Here is a 15,783-nt window from a genome sequence, read left to right as displayed (position 1 = left end):
TTCGATTCAGAAAGAGCAGAAAAATCTTAAAAGGGATATATATCTATATATATCCCTTAACATACGAAAATGACTGACAAATATTCAAACCGGCTTTACCATGCTTCTCTAATTTGACGTGATTCGATAAGACAGCCCTCTAACTCGTTCTCCTATCTCATATGACATATCTGATTTATAGAGACGCTGAAACAGAACACGATCAAAAACCTATATATCTAAACTGTTAAGGTGGTGTTGAATTTAGGGGTGGAAATTTTTTTCTGTCCTTATCAATTACTTTAAAGTTTACATTGGTTCCACCATGCGTTAAAAGATCCACAAAAGAAAGACAAAATAAAACACAAATTTCAAGAAGGATTATCTTTCAAGTAACACGAGAGAAGTTGCTCAGAAATCGGCATGTCTCATGTCAATATATTTGCTGTTGTTGTCGTTGCTCATTGAGCTAAAACTCAGTTTGATATCCTACACGCTTGTTCCGAAAGCTCATGGGAAGAAACAGGATTTTCGCTTGTCTCCCACCATCAAAACTTGGATTTTATTTTAAAACGTACTGTAATTAGGTCATGTGACTCATTTTTAAAGTTAAGTTATTTCACCTGACCGGCCGCATACCCAATTTTGTTTTCAATAAAACTTTTGTTTAATTTCTTCATCCGTTAAACATCAAACTCGGTGATAGAGATTTCTTATCGCTACACCATAGATATCAGGTCTTTTGTGGAATATCTTCGATAATTATTTTGCAGTAAAATTCATTCTTTTTAGATCAGTTGTAGTTAGCGCTCGCCAGACGATTCCGTGTTAGATTGCGCGAATGATTTGCGATATTTTGCCAAGAGACCTACTCATTTTCTTTATCCGGCCAACGAAATAAACTAGAGATAACTCATATAGTTGAAAATGCGATAAGATGCAAATAACTGCAAATAAATTCTTTCTTCGTATTGCGCGATAAGGACTGAAATTGAAAACTTTCTCATCAAGGGCTCGACAGTTCGTGTTTTAAAATCGCTCTTCATGTAAATAATCTTGCAAGAATGTCTTGGGGAAAAAGTATGAATTTAAGAGGAAAAGAGTTTTCTTAAAAACTCCATTTCTCTCCTTAACTGAAATAATTTTTTCATTTTCATATTGAGCTGCATATTACATTGTGTATTATCGCAGGTTTGACATTTCGACAGAATTAGACGATTTACTTTCGTTAATAACGCGTAAACTTAAGATTCAGAACAAAAAGTCACCTCTGACAATTATGCAAGCATTATCCGTGAAATTAATTATTTCGTAAACTCTGTCAAATATTAAGTAAACCTCCAATTCTTCTTTGAAAGAAAGCGAGGACCGTAAAAATCGCCCTAAAAAAGCGATATATTCGAGATTAGAACGAGTTTTACGCTGAAATCAAAACAGAGAATTGTTTTCAAAATGCTTTTTTTCAAAAAAGAACGCACCATGACATGTGTAAAGTGAAATCTGATTGGCTCCCGTTATAAAGGGGGAGTTAATTTCGGTAAATCCTCGCGCGCTGATTGGCCAATTTATAAGCTCGTGGTCCGCGCACTTTATGTAATGAAAAGATTATGCATACGAATGGCTTCCCGCCTTAATTTAGTAGCGGATTTACTTCATTTATTGGCTGGTGAGCACAAAACGGATGTTCAACTAACAAACGCTGCTCCTGTAAATTGTTTTTAGGTCAAAAACCTAAGCACTCGACCTAACTGATTACAATAACAGAGGCGCATCTGGAATTGATGGAAATGAATATGGAATCCGTTTGATATTCGCGGCTGGAATTTCAAGTGGACAAAAGTTTCAGTTCGCTTAGACTGTGTACTTAAATTTTTTCGAGGAGTTGCTGAAAGCGCAAATAAATTTATTTGAAAAGTAATTCGGATGATCGGCGGAAAGAATCGATTTGAGGTGATAACAAGGAATATTTAAAGATGAAAATATGAGCGGACTTGTGAACCGGCAAACAAATTCTGGCCTCCAACTGAAGGCATCGAGTATTTTTGCTGAAGTGAATGGATTTGCAGCAAGAGTTTTAGCGACACTGACATATTACAACGATTGCGAATACGACGTTGAGGGGCTTTTTATTTTCCCGCAAGATGAAAGGGCTACGGTTGTTGAATTCGAAGCGACCATTGAGGAAAGACATGTTTCTACTCAAGTTTCGGAGACAATCACCCGGAACTCCGAAAAACACACCTTCGCTCTAGAAGAAAGAGATGATGATCTATTTTCGCTGAGTTTGGGGAGAATTCCTCCACTGAGCTCCGTGTTTGTTCAAGTGACCCTGATTACAGAACTGGGAACGGATGAAGCAACCGGCGGATCATTGTTTATTCTACCGTCTGTATTCACCCCTCGCCTGACGAACGACGAAAATGAAGAAACAGATCTGTACGGCTCACAAATGCTTATTACCAACATTCCTCGCAAGACGCAAGAACCGTACAGTTTTGAGCTTCAGTTAGAAGTTGCCGCACCGTGTTTACTAGCCGGTTGCTCTTCTCGAACGCACGCTATCCAGGTTGACGCCGATTGCCGGGCAACGAACGCTTCCCGAATCCACATCACGATCGCGGAAGCGCACACTTACGATCGAGAACTCGAAGTTGTTCTTCATCTGTCACATCCTTTTGACCCTTACGTTTTGATCGAGGAAGGAAAGAAAGGTTTTAACTCATCACAGCGTGCTCAAGCGGAAATGGACCATTGTGCCAACCAGTCTGACATACTAGAAGATTTTCACAAAAATGCTGCTATCATGATCAACTACACACCAAGACTGCCCTCTGTACGCGGCATTGGCGAGTACATATTTCTAGTCGATCGTAGTGGAAGTATGAGCGGGGATCACATATTCCACGTCAAAGAAACATTGATTCTATTTCTCAAAAGTTTGCCGACAAACTGTTATTTCAATGTCATTGGGTTTGGTTCGTACTATAGGAGTCTTTTTCAAGACAGCCAGCCCTACAACGAGGCGAACTTGGGAACAGCCTGCGCTTATGTGCACAAAATGAGAGCCGATTTGGGTGGTTCCAACCTCCTTCTGCCCTTAGAATTTATCTTTGAAAAGCCGACAAAGCTTGGTGTTGGAAGAACTGTTTTCATGTTGACTGATGGAGGAATATCCAATACGGTAGAAGTGGTGGATTTTGTGCGTCGAAATTCCTATACAACCCGGTGAGTTTTTCAAGTTTATTTTTAATTCTCTCTAAAATGATTTTTGTTGAAAATTGATTTCACCAGGTGCCGGCCGCAGTTTGAAAAATTCGGCACTATTTATCTACAGTACAGGTGGAATTGCTGATGATTTCTTCATCCCTAACGAATGTTTTATTTTTGAACACAACCAAGGTGTGATCATACAGGCTTTTTTCAATTTAAGTGTTGCGGAAATGCACTATATTTTGTTTTGACATAATTGAGCTCGCTTAGATCATGAATTTCTCGATTTTCTCGATTTTTCCATGATCCTTTTTTTTCCAGTTTTATTCTGCACTTTGTGTCATAAACAATTGTGGAATGAGAAAGGCAAGCGATCTTAACCAACGATACGGTAAAATAAGCAGTTTCCACGGCACTAACTAACTAAAACAAAGCTTACTAACCGAGAGAGCACCTGAATTTTCATATCCCCTTTTCGTCTCGTTCGTCGACATTTCGTCCATATTCAATATTTTAATAGTGTAAAACCATTAAGTAAACCACTCCAGTTGTCATGTTTGTAAGTAGCATACGATCCTCGAAGCAATTTTGTAGTTACATTATGTCAATGTAAACATTTCCAATATTTGAACTGTTGTAAGGCAAGACCTACTTTTTTCCAAGACTTTTCGAAGTGGGCATTGTTCAGGCAGGCTTTTGCATGCTCAAGATTTATCCATCTTGCTCATATAATCGACATGGTAAACCGAGTTTTCTTCCTTTTAAAATGGTTTTCAAAAAGTTTGTTTTGAATTTAAAACACAAATTCATTGCATAAAGACAATGAGTGTTTTGAAACTGGGAAATATCTATTTCACTTCTTTTGTCGCAAAATTCGCTTAGATCGCTCGTGTTCCATAAAGTTTCGTTTAGATTTTAAACTTTATTAAAATCGCCTCAACGATCGGCGGGCTTATGAGATAGGATTTTTGAAGTTTTGAAAGCGAACGAAGACAATACTAGAATAATCATCTGTCAAAAGTGAGCTCGAAGTTTGAGTTTTCAACGCGAAATGATTTATTCTAGTCTGATGCGGAAGGTTTTTTTTTGAAATATAGACAACGCGAGAATCTCCTTCAGAATATATTTTTTTTGGTTATTTCATGGGAAACTGAGGAATACTCAGTGACCTTTAAGAGAACTTGCGGTTACTTATGTTCGGTCTTGTGCGATTATTTAAAGTGGCCAGAGTGTGATAAACACCTTGAATATTTTCATGCCGTTTAATAAACTTTGAATTAATTTTTATTTGCTTATACATAATATCAATTTCATGGTATCTTGTGATCGGAAAGTTTGTGTGGACGGGGAAACAAATATTCGTAAATTTGAATTTCTGTCTCAGACTGGGAAAATGACACCTTGGAAATGGTTTTTATCAAGTCTAAATTGATGATTTGAATGAATCTTTCGCAACTGATATCTTCATGTTTACGAAAAACAGTAGATAAATATTTCCCTCCGAGCACTGCTTTCGATAAGTTGATATCTCTACCGGAACAAAACTTCTTTTCAAATCTTCGAATGCAAAATTAAACATGTGTAAACTAATTCTGGACGCATAGCAGGCTCACAGCGTGGTTTGCATGCGAATTATTCTTTCAAACAAAAGGGGATAGTTGGAACAGGTGGTGTCATTTGAAAGATCAAGCGAAAATAGAGAATTTGATCCTGAAGATTGGACCGGACGTGGCCAATCTCAGTAAGAAAGACCTGCCGTCGCAATTACTCATCCGCCATGCGTCACTTTTGGAGGTTAAAATGAAATCGGTCATTGACTATTTGGGAACTGCTTTTAATAATTAGATTCGCCTTTCGCACGAAATTTTCTTGCGAATTGGAAAGAATTGTTATTCACAGAGTTCAAAATGTTATTAATGCACTTCGAATGTAGACATATGAAATAGTTTTCAGCCCCCCAACCTGGATTACAAAAGTTTTCGAAGTGTAATTAATTTTGTTTTTCTATTTTTCCTATTACTGATTGCGAAATATTTAGCTTTTAAAAAGTCGCCGGTTTTTTCGGTAAAACAACTTTAATCTGTCGCCATAATAAGAGAGATTTTAACGACTTCTTTCAAAGCGTTTGCACAAGAGCCACCCGACATTTCATCAAAAATGTTTTTGGCAGTTCCTACAGTAAATTTAATTAACCCATTCTTGGAAAAGGAGGTCATTTACACTATGGCGTGAAGCGAAATTCAAACTGACTGTCGGGCTCTTTATATGACGGACGTCAATGCAACAGCTGCAACTAGGCGTTGTTTGAATTTTAAGGAACCCAATTCTACCAAAAATACAAAAATAAGTTCATCTATTTATTGTAGAACACCATTTGCCAAGAACACTTATTATTTGCAAGTTATGATAGAATTACGCCATATACTTTTTCGAGGAGTTTATGAGTACCGAGAGATACGTACCTACGAAAATTGAACACATTATGTTTTCTGTAAGAGTAGACTGAATTGACAATGGTGTCATAAGACTAAAAGTAAAAGCGTTTTTTTTTTTTTTTTTTTTTGAAAAGGAAAAAGAAGAAAAGAACCGCCGTCAAACCAGGCTAAGTAGAAAAAGGAGATACAATGAATATATGAAGTTCATATATTTTGAACTGCGGTATTAGATACGTATGATGCACGATCCTCGCAGTAGATAGCGCTATTTATGCAATAGCGAAAATCAGACCTGAAAAAAATCAGGCCTGTACGGGACTCGAACCACTGACCTCTGCGATACTAGTGCAGCGCTCTACCAATTGAGCTAACAAGCCAACTGGGAGCAGGCCGTTAAGTTGATTCGTAATAAACCCGTGAAAGTGATAAATGAGTAGAAAAAGTCGCTTGACCGTAAACTCCTCTCAGAAATGGCGGGCCTAATTGTTGTTCTCCCTTATTCATGTAAATTAACCGCTCTTGTCTCGACAAAGAGTTAAAAGATAGAAGTTTTCCTCAAAAACAAGCCTTGTTTAATCATGCCGGCCCTTATGAAAGCGGACTGTCATGGACTTCTTGGAAAATCGTCTGAAAATTCTGCCACATGCAGTCTCTGAGAGAGGGTTGAAGTTGCGACAGTTTTATCTCCCAAAAGTGATTAACATGAAACTTCTCCCGATCATATCCATAAAACATCCAGCAAACAGGTAATGAGAGTATTCAAACTTATCAGGTAGAAGCTGTTATCCTGATCTAACACCAAATTCTCATAACCGATTTACAAACATAACATAACATAACATAACATAATCTTTATTTCTTTAGATAAAATCACCTATCTAAGTTACAACATAAACTTACAAGGGAAACTATTACATGTCATATTTAAAAATTATCCTATTACTAAAAACGTTCTTAAACCTTTCAGTGTGGATTCTAGGGACAGAGACTGACGTATTTCTAAGATTGTACCTCATGTTCTTTTCCTTAAGTAAAAACTGGAAAAACGGGCATTCGGGGTCATTCGATCTTTTTTTGTAGAGTGCCTTGTCCGCCTTCTCTAGCAAATCCCTGATATCTACATTCTTGGACATAAACTTTCTTTTCTAATAATATACATGAAAAAATTTCTCAGTTCTGATTGGTTAAGATGAATGCAGTTTTCAGTTAATTCAGTGCAGAAGAGAGTTAATTCAGTGCAAAGAAAGAAACAAACCAGACATTCTGATTGGTCAAAATTATTGGTTAATGTCAAGGTCAATGTCAAGGTCAATGTCACTTGCAGGGTTTGAGTAAATTATTTTTGCGCGTGATGCGCGCGCTTTTCTTCTGCGTTGTTATGAGAAGCTACCTCGTATTTTTTCATGTATATTATTAATAGATAATCACATGATTTTCTCGTGCAATTTGGAATAAATAAGCACTTGTAAATTTTTTCAAAGACCACAAACTGCACTCGCCCTACGGGCTCATGCAATTTTGTTAGTCTTTGAAAAAATTTACTGGTGCTTATTTATTCCAAATTGCACTCGAAGTCATGTGATTACCTATACAAACACCGGTTCAAAAAATTCTGTATTATAGAAATTACAAATTGCAGTAAATGGCTTGAACCTGGGGGTAACATGTGAAGGTGTAGTCTGATCGTCTGGGTGTGAAGGTGTAGTCTGATCATGTGAAGGTGTAGTCTGATCGTCCGGTCGTGATTGGTCTGTTTCGATCCGTCGGTAAAGTTAGGTCGACCTAACTTTACCGACAGATCGAAACAGACCAATCACGACCGACTTACGTCACTTGAGTCTTACAGCCAATAACATCACGGCAAAACCAACCGATCATTTTACACGAACTGGAACAAGAACATTCTACTGACAACTATCATTCACTTGACTCTGATGATGACTTCCGCACAAGTTGTCGAAACGTCAGTCACTACCACCGACAACAGTCCTTCTCAGGACTACACTCACCCGGACGATCAGACTACACCTTCAAATTACAAATTGTATTACAAGGAAATGTGTAGCAGCTAGAGGGGAGAATTCACAATCAGATCTTGGCAATTAAATGATTAAGGCGTCACGATACAACATTTTTCAATACAACATTTTTCAATACAACATTTTTCAAAACCTACTATCACTGCAACCCAAGTATTCACAGCTCATTATGGACCCATCCGAACACTAAACAGAAAAAAACACACATCCAAAGGCAAACGCGAGGATACGCAACTGAAACCATGTCAAGGACAGTTTCGCTGAAAAAGTGATAGAATCTCCTCGTCTTCCCCCCCCCCCCCCCCCCTGGAACGAGAATAACATTTTGTTTTGTTTGCGCGCTTCGCGACTTTGCCAATTTCTAAACCAAAATAAACGTTAGCGAGCTCATGGCTTTATTTTTAATTTTTCTTCCCTCTTGGAAGAGCCGAAAAGAACTATTCATGTTTTTCAGAATCTCCACCACAGCCCCCTTCCTCCCCCGGAACGAGAATAACATGTTGTTTTGTTTTCACGCTTCGCTACTTGGCCAATTTCCAGATCAATACAAACGTTAGCGAGCTTATAGCTTTGTCTCCAATTTTTCTTCCTTCTTTGAAGAGCTGAAAACAACTATTCATTGTTTTGCTTACTGGAGGTATTTTTTTCTTTTGTGTGCTTTCAGGTTCTATACATTTGGGATTGGACCAGAAGCTTGCCCCCATTTGGTTCAGGGCGTGGCCGGTGCTGGCAGAGGGCAAGCCTATTTTATAGCGGATGATGAGCGGATGCCAGTCAAAGTAAATATACATTTACGTCTATATCCTATAGAGAAATCCTTAGGCTGGTTTTTTTTTTAAAAAAAAAAAAACTCCTGTTCTTTCCCTCCTTTAAATCAATGAAAACCAACCCGATGTGGTGACCCGCGCTTCAGACCCGTCACGCGTGTTTACCTTGACGAAGGGCTAACGCTCGAAACGTCAGCTTTTGTAATCGTTACGGTGGCCAATCTACCATTTCAACTTTGTTGATATATCCAAATTATTTCGTTACTCCCACCGACGCAGCCCCAAACAGTTTCTTTCGAAACTATCGGCCTTTAGTCATTTGTACCTTGAGCTCTGATTGGTTCCTTACGAAGTTTTCCTTTGTTCTAATTGGCTGTTGTGATCAGCCTCGTTCACAAGGCTTTTTTATTTTCCCGCCCTTTCTCAATTCTTCTGAGAAAAGCCCTGGGCGTGGACCTGCGCTGTGCTTGAGTTTGTTTTATTTCTACTTAACTCAATCGACCTGCGCTTTCATGCAGATCAGAAGAGCGACTTGCTTACCATTATTGACAGTCAATAAAGCTTCTTTTTTTCCTCATTAATCCTTTCTCCCCTAAAAGTGACTTTCACGTAGTTTCTTCCAACAATATCAACCTAGAATCAAACATTAGGGTCATACGAATGAAGGAAATGATCTTCAACGTACGAAGGTCTCGATTACCGAACCACAGGAAATGCAAGGAAAACAGTAGAGTGAATATGCAGACCAATTTTAGGATGTGACGGGTTAGATGCTCAATTGTAAGTTACTACTCCAGAAGATGATGAAATTGTGACTGTGACTCCCTTTTGGTTTGCGCCTTGTTGCGCCTCTTTGCGGTCTACTTCTTTCTCAGTATGCGTTGCATATTTAGTACACGCTTTCTAGAAAAATCGAAAGCGTGCAGCGCATGGAGTGCGAGAAGTGTGATAGAGTATTCTTTTGATACTCTTTGACGAAGACTGCCTGCTTTTTTAAAAAAGCTCCTTTTTTTTCTGTTCTTAGGTGATGCAAGCTCTGGCAGATGCACTTCAGCCCGCGATTACGGACCTAGAGGTCAGCTGGCACCTTCCTGACGGTTATGACGTCATACAAACCCCTCAACTTTTGCCATTCGTACAGAGCAATAAACGCCTTGTGATATACGGCATCCTGTATCGGCCCCCAGGGGACGAAAAAGAATCTCCGAGAACACCCATCAAGCGGAAAATGGACTGGAGTATGAGGTCGTTTTCAAACAGCTCTGTCAAAGTTTTTTGGTTCGAGGACGAGTGTGATCTCCTAGCGGAGGACCAGCTGCTGCTAGAGGCAGAGGAATCGCTTCATTTGAGCGGAGATGACTTTGAAAAAGAAGATGTTTATAGAGATGAAGGAGGGCTTCCAGTGCAGGAGAGCTTCGATGCTGACATGGAAAGCGTGCCTGAACCAGATACAATAGAAGCCCTCGCTGATGGTCTTCTTAAACGCATGTACAAGGGACTTAGCCAAGAAAAAGATGACGAAGCTGAAGATGGCAAAGCGCAATCCTCAGACAAACTCCAAAATAAGGAACATTGCGAATCATGTGGCGCCGAAGAGGAGGATTCCGTCACAGACAAGCCGTCGAACAACTCTGAAGTACGCGAACGGAATATTAATGCTTTGCACTTTACCAATCACAGGCCGGCAAACACTTTATTTCAGGACAACGTGTCGGACGGGTTTATCAGTGCTGTTCAGAGGAGAGAAGAATTTCCCAAAGACGAAGATCTCGCTGATAATTCCCATGAGCACCAGCGATCGCCAAAGCTTGCGCGCGCCTACGAGCGTGACAGCGGTGTTGGTTTCAGCATGGAAGACAGTGACAAAAGTCCCGATGAAGGCAAGAAAACTATAGCAGAGCTAGACGGAGAGGTCGATGAAGAAGATGAAGAAGCATACGCTTTGTTTCGGACCAGTGGCAGTCCTGCCTTGGAGGAATTTGACTGCTCAAGACAAACAGCTGTCCACATTTACAAAAACAGCGAATTCCTGTCGCAGCTTGGCGTGCCAGCCGACTTTGGTGCGGTCAACATTAAGGGTTTTCTCGGGGACGAGGAGATAGAACAAGTCATTCCATTTCCGGTGAACCGATGTGGTGGTTCTTCAAAACGTCCCACAATCCACCAGCTGCTGGCACGTTCGCTCATCCGGGAACTGCAGTCGTCCATAGAGTCAAAGAGTGTGGAGACCATGGAAGTCGTAAAGAGGATTAGTGAGCTGTCTAGTGTACATTCTAGGCACACAGCGCTAGTAGCACGTGACCAATATTGCTATGACGACCAGGTTTTGAGTGCCTTGCAGTTCCCTCAGAAAGAAAACATTCCAGGCTTTGGGTGAGTGGAAAACTGATATGACACACCATCGTTTCTACAGCAAAACAAGAAATTTATTTAGACTCCATGGTCAGTGATGCTGGAATTTAAATGGTCATCGCGCTTAATTCCATTATATTTTTGTTGTTTTTTTTAAAGGAGTCGCAAAGTTAAAGTACCGGAACGAGGTTCCGGATTCACAGAGGGTCTGGGCCGACGTCTCCCTAGTCCAGATGGCAGTGACCAGGATATCTCGCCATATTTTGCCGAGGGAGGAACTAACTCTGCTCACGAGTCTGGGGAAGAACCTTTGGATTTTTATCGCCTGGAGCGAACGGGTAAATAATTTGTTTTTTTCATTTCCATCGATGGATGAACCATTAAATTTGTTCTTGGTAGTGAAAAGGTTGAATAATCAATGAGAAGCATGATTTTTTTATGTACTTATGCACAGTACTTTGCGTTTTGAAGGTACTCCAGAAAGTCAGCCCGAAGAAGGTGGACCACGAAAAGATGGCGACAGTTCCCTTTCATCTCCCAGTAGAAGTCCTCGCAAACAAGTCCCTCCTTTGTCCACGAGATGTGTGCTAGGTGAAAGGCAGCAAAATCCTTCAAAAGTCAAACCCAAACTCCTCGACTCCTCAAGCTTAGACACCTATTGGTGTTCTGGGGTCAAACAGCATTTGTCTTTTGTACGCATGGTCAGTTTGCAGTATGCTCAGGGAAACTGGAACCTAGATTCTGTTTTCGCGGAGATCCTGGGGCTGCCACTCTCCGGCCTCCAACAAGCCTCTCCGCTGGCCGACCACTCTGTTTTTGTCGCGGAAGATCTTCAAGAGCTGATGAATTCCGATAAGTACGACAACACTTCACAGCTGTGGGCTACTTCGCTTGCGTTGAGCTGGTTACATCGCAAGAGACCCCAGTTCGAGGCCGAGTGGAGTCTGGCAGCGAAAAAGGCCCAGCTTTGGATGGACGGAACGGGTTGTCCGCGCGGCTTCTCGAGGGATGATTTGAAAGCTCTCGCCTATCAAGCACTTCTCTTGCTCGAGACAGAGTCGCGGAAAACATCAGTCTGCGGTGCACCCGAAGGGAAAATAGGTGCCTGTGAATGAACTCTATTTTAAAGTAGGAAGCGAAGGGACTAGTCAGTTTTATCCCCGGGGAAGCGGGGGGCGTTGTTGATGGATAATTTTAGTTGTGTTACGATAAAATGATTCCCCCAATAAGGCTCTGTAATATTCCTGTTCCCCCCTCCCCTCCCCCCTCATTGGCGGCTAATTATAATTGGTAGTCAATCTACCATGGTCTTCCTTTCATACTCTGTTGGTGACGAATGACTACCCCTCCGTTCCCTCTGACGACCATGTGATCCCAACAAAATCCTACCTCTCCCGCCCCCCCTCCGGCGATAAATCATGACTCGTCTGTCAGACAAAACGGATCTTAAAAGAAATGTGTGCTCCTCAAAACTTATCAGTTTTACCTCCATATTCAAAACATTTTCGAAGAATTATGGCGCTAACCACTATTGACAATCCAAAGAACAGCCTAAACTTCTGCACTTATATCAAGAATGACTTTGATGTTGACTTAGGTACCAGGCCGCTAATCTGTGACGTAACGTACCTCTTTTCCATTTGTTACACCTCTCTGACCGACGCAAAAAGACATTCTTGCCGCAATTTGTCTTTAGTGGCGGGGATTAGAATCGTAATGTTCCGGAGTATACTTCTTCAGCGCTTTCGCATAACAATGCTTTTCACTTTACCGAGAAAACGTTGGCGGTGAAAAATTAGGAAAGTTTTCTTGCCTGTTCTTCGATAAATTGTTCATTTAGGAGTTATAAGAAGACAAGAGATTGCTGGCAGTCTCGCAAATTTTTTCTTTTTTTTTTTTTATTCACTGCAGCTTAAGACCATTATTGTACATACTCTTGTAAGTGAGAAAAACAGGATGATAATTACGCCGGAGAACTCGTAAGAGAAATTTGAGTCCTAAGAGTCATTTTCTGTCGGGCGTCCAAAGTAATCCGGGACAGTGGTTGGTCCAGAAAACTCGCGCTACTCTCTCAACCAGTCAGATGAAATACTGAAACCAATCACGTTTTGGTCGCGCGTGTTTTCCCGCGCTTCAGGCGGTTTGTTTGCTTTTACTTCGATTTCTCATAGGCCCTTTAATATATTTTCCTCAGTTTTTTAGCTTGGAAAAGGTTCTGGAAAATCCCTGGGGGAGGAGGCCTATGAAAAAGAGGCAAAAGGTCAACAACTTAAATTCGTGACTCCAAGAAGAATTATTTCGCATCATTAATCAATGAGAATCAGTCAAATTATAAACAGCTTTTTAAGATAATTGATAAACTACTACGATGGAAAACAGATATTCAATATCCCCCCTGCAAATCGCCCACTGATCTTGCCAACAAGTTTATTGAGTACTTCAATACAAAGATAGAATACGGGGTCATATAACGACTGCTGCTTTCTCTCATCGAGATACAGTTCCTGTTGTTGACAACGCCTGTCCATATTCTTTTGATATTTTCAAAACGGTAACAGCGGACGAAGTTCATACATGTATCATGAATCTGGCTGCTAAGTCATTTGCCCTTGATCCTCTTCCTGGTTATGTTACAAGAAATGCACTTAGTGTTCTGTTGCATTTCATTTCCAAAATAATAAATATCTCATTGGAATCTGGTCAGATGCCTTCGCAACTCAAGGTTGCCATGTTACGCCCACTCCTTAAGAAACCTTCTTTGGATCATACTCAATTCTCCAATTATCGCCCTGTATCGAATCTTTCATTTATTGGCAAAGCAATTGAAAAATTGGTGGCTAATCAACTTATCTCCTACATTAACGAATATGAGTTAAATGAGACATTCCAGTCGGCGTAGTACAAGCAATATCACAGTACTGAAACTGCACTTATTCGTGTTCACAATGATATTCTTTCTGCCATTGATAATCGTCGAATCGTAATTTTACTGTTGTTAGACCTTTCCGCTGCCTTCGATACAGTCGATCATACCATCCTCCTCTCTCGTTTACGCGTACGGTTTGGAATAGCTGGAAAGCCTCTATTATGGTTGCAATCTTATTTATCGAATCGCACGCAATATGTCTCCATCGATGGTGGTACTTCTACGAAACATGACCTTAAATGTGGAGTGCCACAAGGATCTGTCTTGGGACCCATTTTTTATTTGCTTTATACTTCGCCGCTTTCAGATATCGTAAAGAAATTTAACCCGAGCTATCACTTTTATGCTGACGACTCGCAGCTTTACTTGTCTTTCCAACCAACCGTACTGGGTGATAGGGATCTAGCGGTTTCTAGCATCGAGAGCTGTGTGAATGAAAATAATCATTGGATGATGGTTAATCGCCTTAAATTAAATAAAGACAAAACTGAATTATTGGTGATCTCCGCTAAACATCTTCCAAGACCACTCCTGCACGAAATTTCAGTTGCTGGTGAGACTATTCATCCCGTGCAAAAGGCGAGGAATATCGGCACTATGTTTGATAGCCATTTTTGCTTTAACGATCATATTACTGACATTTGCAAATCTTCATTTTATCATTTGCAAAATATTAGCTATATCAGGAAATATCTTTCAGCGACCACTTCTGAATTGCTGGTTCATATGTTTGTATCTTCGAAGCTGGATTACTGTAATTCCCTTTTGCATGGCCTACCAGCCTACACTATAAAAAAGCTACTACACGTCCAGAATGCCGCGGCGCGCCTCGTCACACTTACAAAAAAGCATGATCACATTACGCCAGTCCTTTTTTTATCTTCATTGGCTTCCCGTTAATCAACGTATTATTTTTAAGATTTTACTTATAACCTACAAGGCACTTAACAACTTGGCACCGTCGTACATTTGTGATTTGCTTACATCTTACACCCCATCGCGTCAACTACGCTCATCATCCAAGCGCCTTCTGGTTTCTCCTTCCTATAACTTGAAAACATATGGCGCAAGATCCTTCTCTGTAGTAGCACCATCATTATGGAATGCTTTGCCATGTGAAATTAGAAATGCTCAGTCTGTGTCTGTTTTGAAAGTAGATTAAAAACTTTTCTGTTTAGAAAAGCCTTTTATAATTAATATTAGCTGTCTTAAGTGTTAATGTTAAAGTTTTTGTAGGCGCCTTTGAACAGTAGGATACTGGCGCGGTATATATCTTTTATTATTATTATTATTATTATTATTATTATTATTATTATTATTATTATTATTATTATTATTAAGAAAGCGAAAGCCTGGTAACCAGATTAACCCGAATAGTAACCGTGCGCTAAATGTCCGATTACTGTAGAGGGCTATTCTAGGGGAGGATGTAAATAGCAAATTATCTAAGAGCCACTGTGTTGCACGTTAATTGAACTTCGTTTGTCTATTGGATTATAAATAACATTCTGCACAAGTATCATTTTGCAACACCAAAGCTAATCACACGCAACCGACTGAAGTCGAACAATAACAATAAATTAACTTTTGGCAGATCAGAATTTTGTCAGGAAAGGATTGATGTTTATTTCTTATATTATTAGATATCTTTATTATTTTTATTATTTTTGTTCCTGGCTTTTATTTTATTTCGATTATTTTATTTTCAGACTCTTCATTCCCTGGAAGGCTAAATTGTCGAAGAAACACCTGGGATTTTTGACTTTGTTAAAAAATAAAATTATCTTTCCTTGCAGCCTGTAGTCTGCACAGTATTATTCTTGTCCTACCTGTTCTGCCCTCGAGCAAAATAATGAATCTTTTTTTTTTTTACGCATTTAGGTAGATTTTGACAGGTAGATTTCAGCGATATCTCTCGATTTCTTTTTAAGCTTAATAAGTTTTATGTTTTGTAAGGAAATAAAACACGACCATTTCATTTACGATGTCTCAGTGCTATACGTGCATGTTAACTGACTTCGTTGGGTGTTATTGTCTACTGCCTTTCCTTTAAACTTGACATGATATCGAATGTT

General features: G+C 39.8%; 1 protein-coding gene across 1 annotated transcript; it reads left to right on the top strand.

The window, feature by feature from the left end:
* Positions 1-1,546: 1,546 nt before the first annotated feature.
* LOC111337502 (von Willebrand factor A domain-containing protein 5B1) lies at positions 1,547-15,690 on the top strand. The gene is made up of 6 exons (XM_022943817.2): positions 1,547-3,204; positions 8,328-8,442; positions 9,455-10,803; positions 10,942-11,120; positions 11,254-11,883; positions 15,418-15,690. The coding sequence occupies exons 1-6, from the start codon at positions 1,961-1,963 to the stop codon at positions 15,468-15,470; spliced, it is 3,570 nt and encodes a 1,189-aa protein (XP_022799552.2). The 5' UTR covers positions 1,547-1,960; the 3' UTR covers positions 15,471-15,690.
* Positions 15,691-15,783: the final 93 nt, after the last annotated feature.

Source organism: Stylophora pistillata, chromosome 8 (assembly GCF_964205215.1).
Source record: "Stylophora pistillata chromosome 8, jaStyPist1.2, whole genome shotgun sequence".
Taxonomy (NCBI): domain Eukaryota; kingdom Metazoa; phylum Cnidaria; class Anthozoa; order Scleractinia; family Pocilloporidae; genus Stylophora; species Stylophora pistillata.
The sequence above is the reverse complement of the archived record's forward strand: the minus strand, read 5'-3'. Positions and strand labels throughout refer to the sequence as shown.

Coding starts and splice junctions, on each gene's coding strand:
- LOC111337502 (XM_022943817.2), top strand. CDS start 1,961: ATGAGCGGACTTGTGAACCGGCAAACAAATTCTGGCCTCCAACTGAAG. Junction 3,205..8,327: donor CGAAATTCCTATACAACCCG/GTGAGTTTTTCA, acceptor GTGTGCTTTCAG/GTTCTATACATTTGGGATTG. Junction 11,884..15,417: donor TGCACCCGAAGGGAAAATAG/GTGCCTGTGAAT, acceptor TTTTATTTTCAG/ACTCTTCATTCCCTGGAAGG.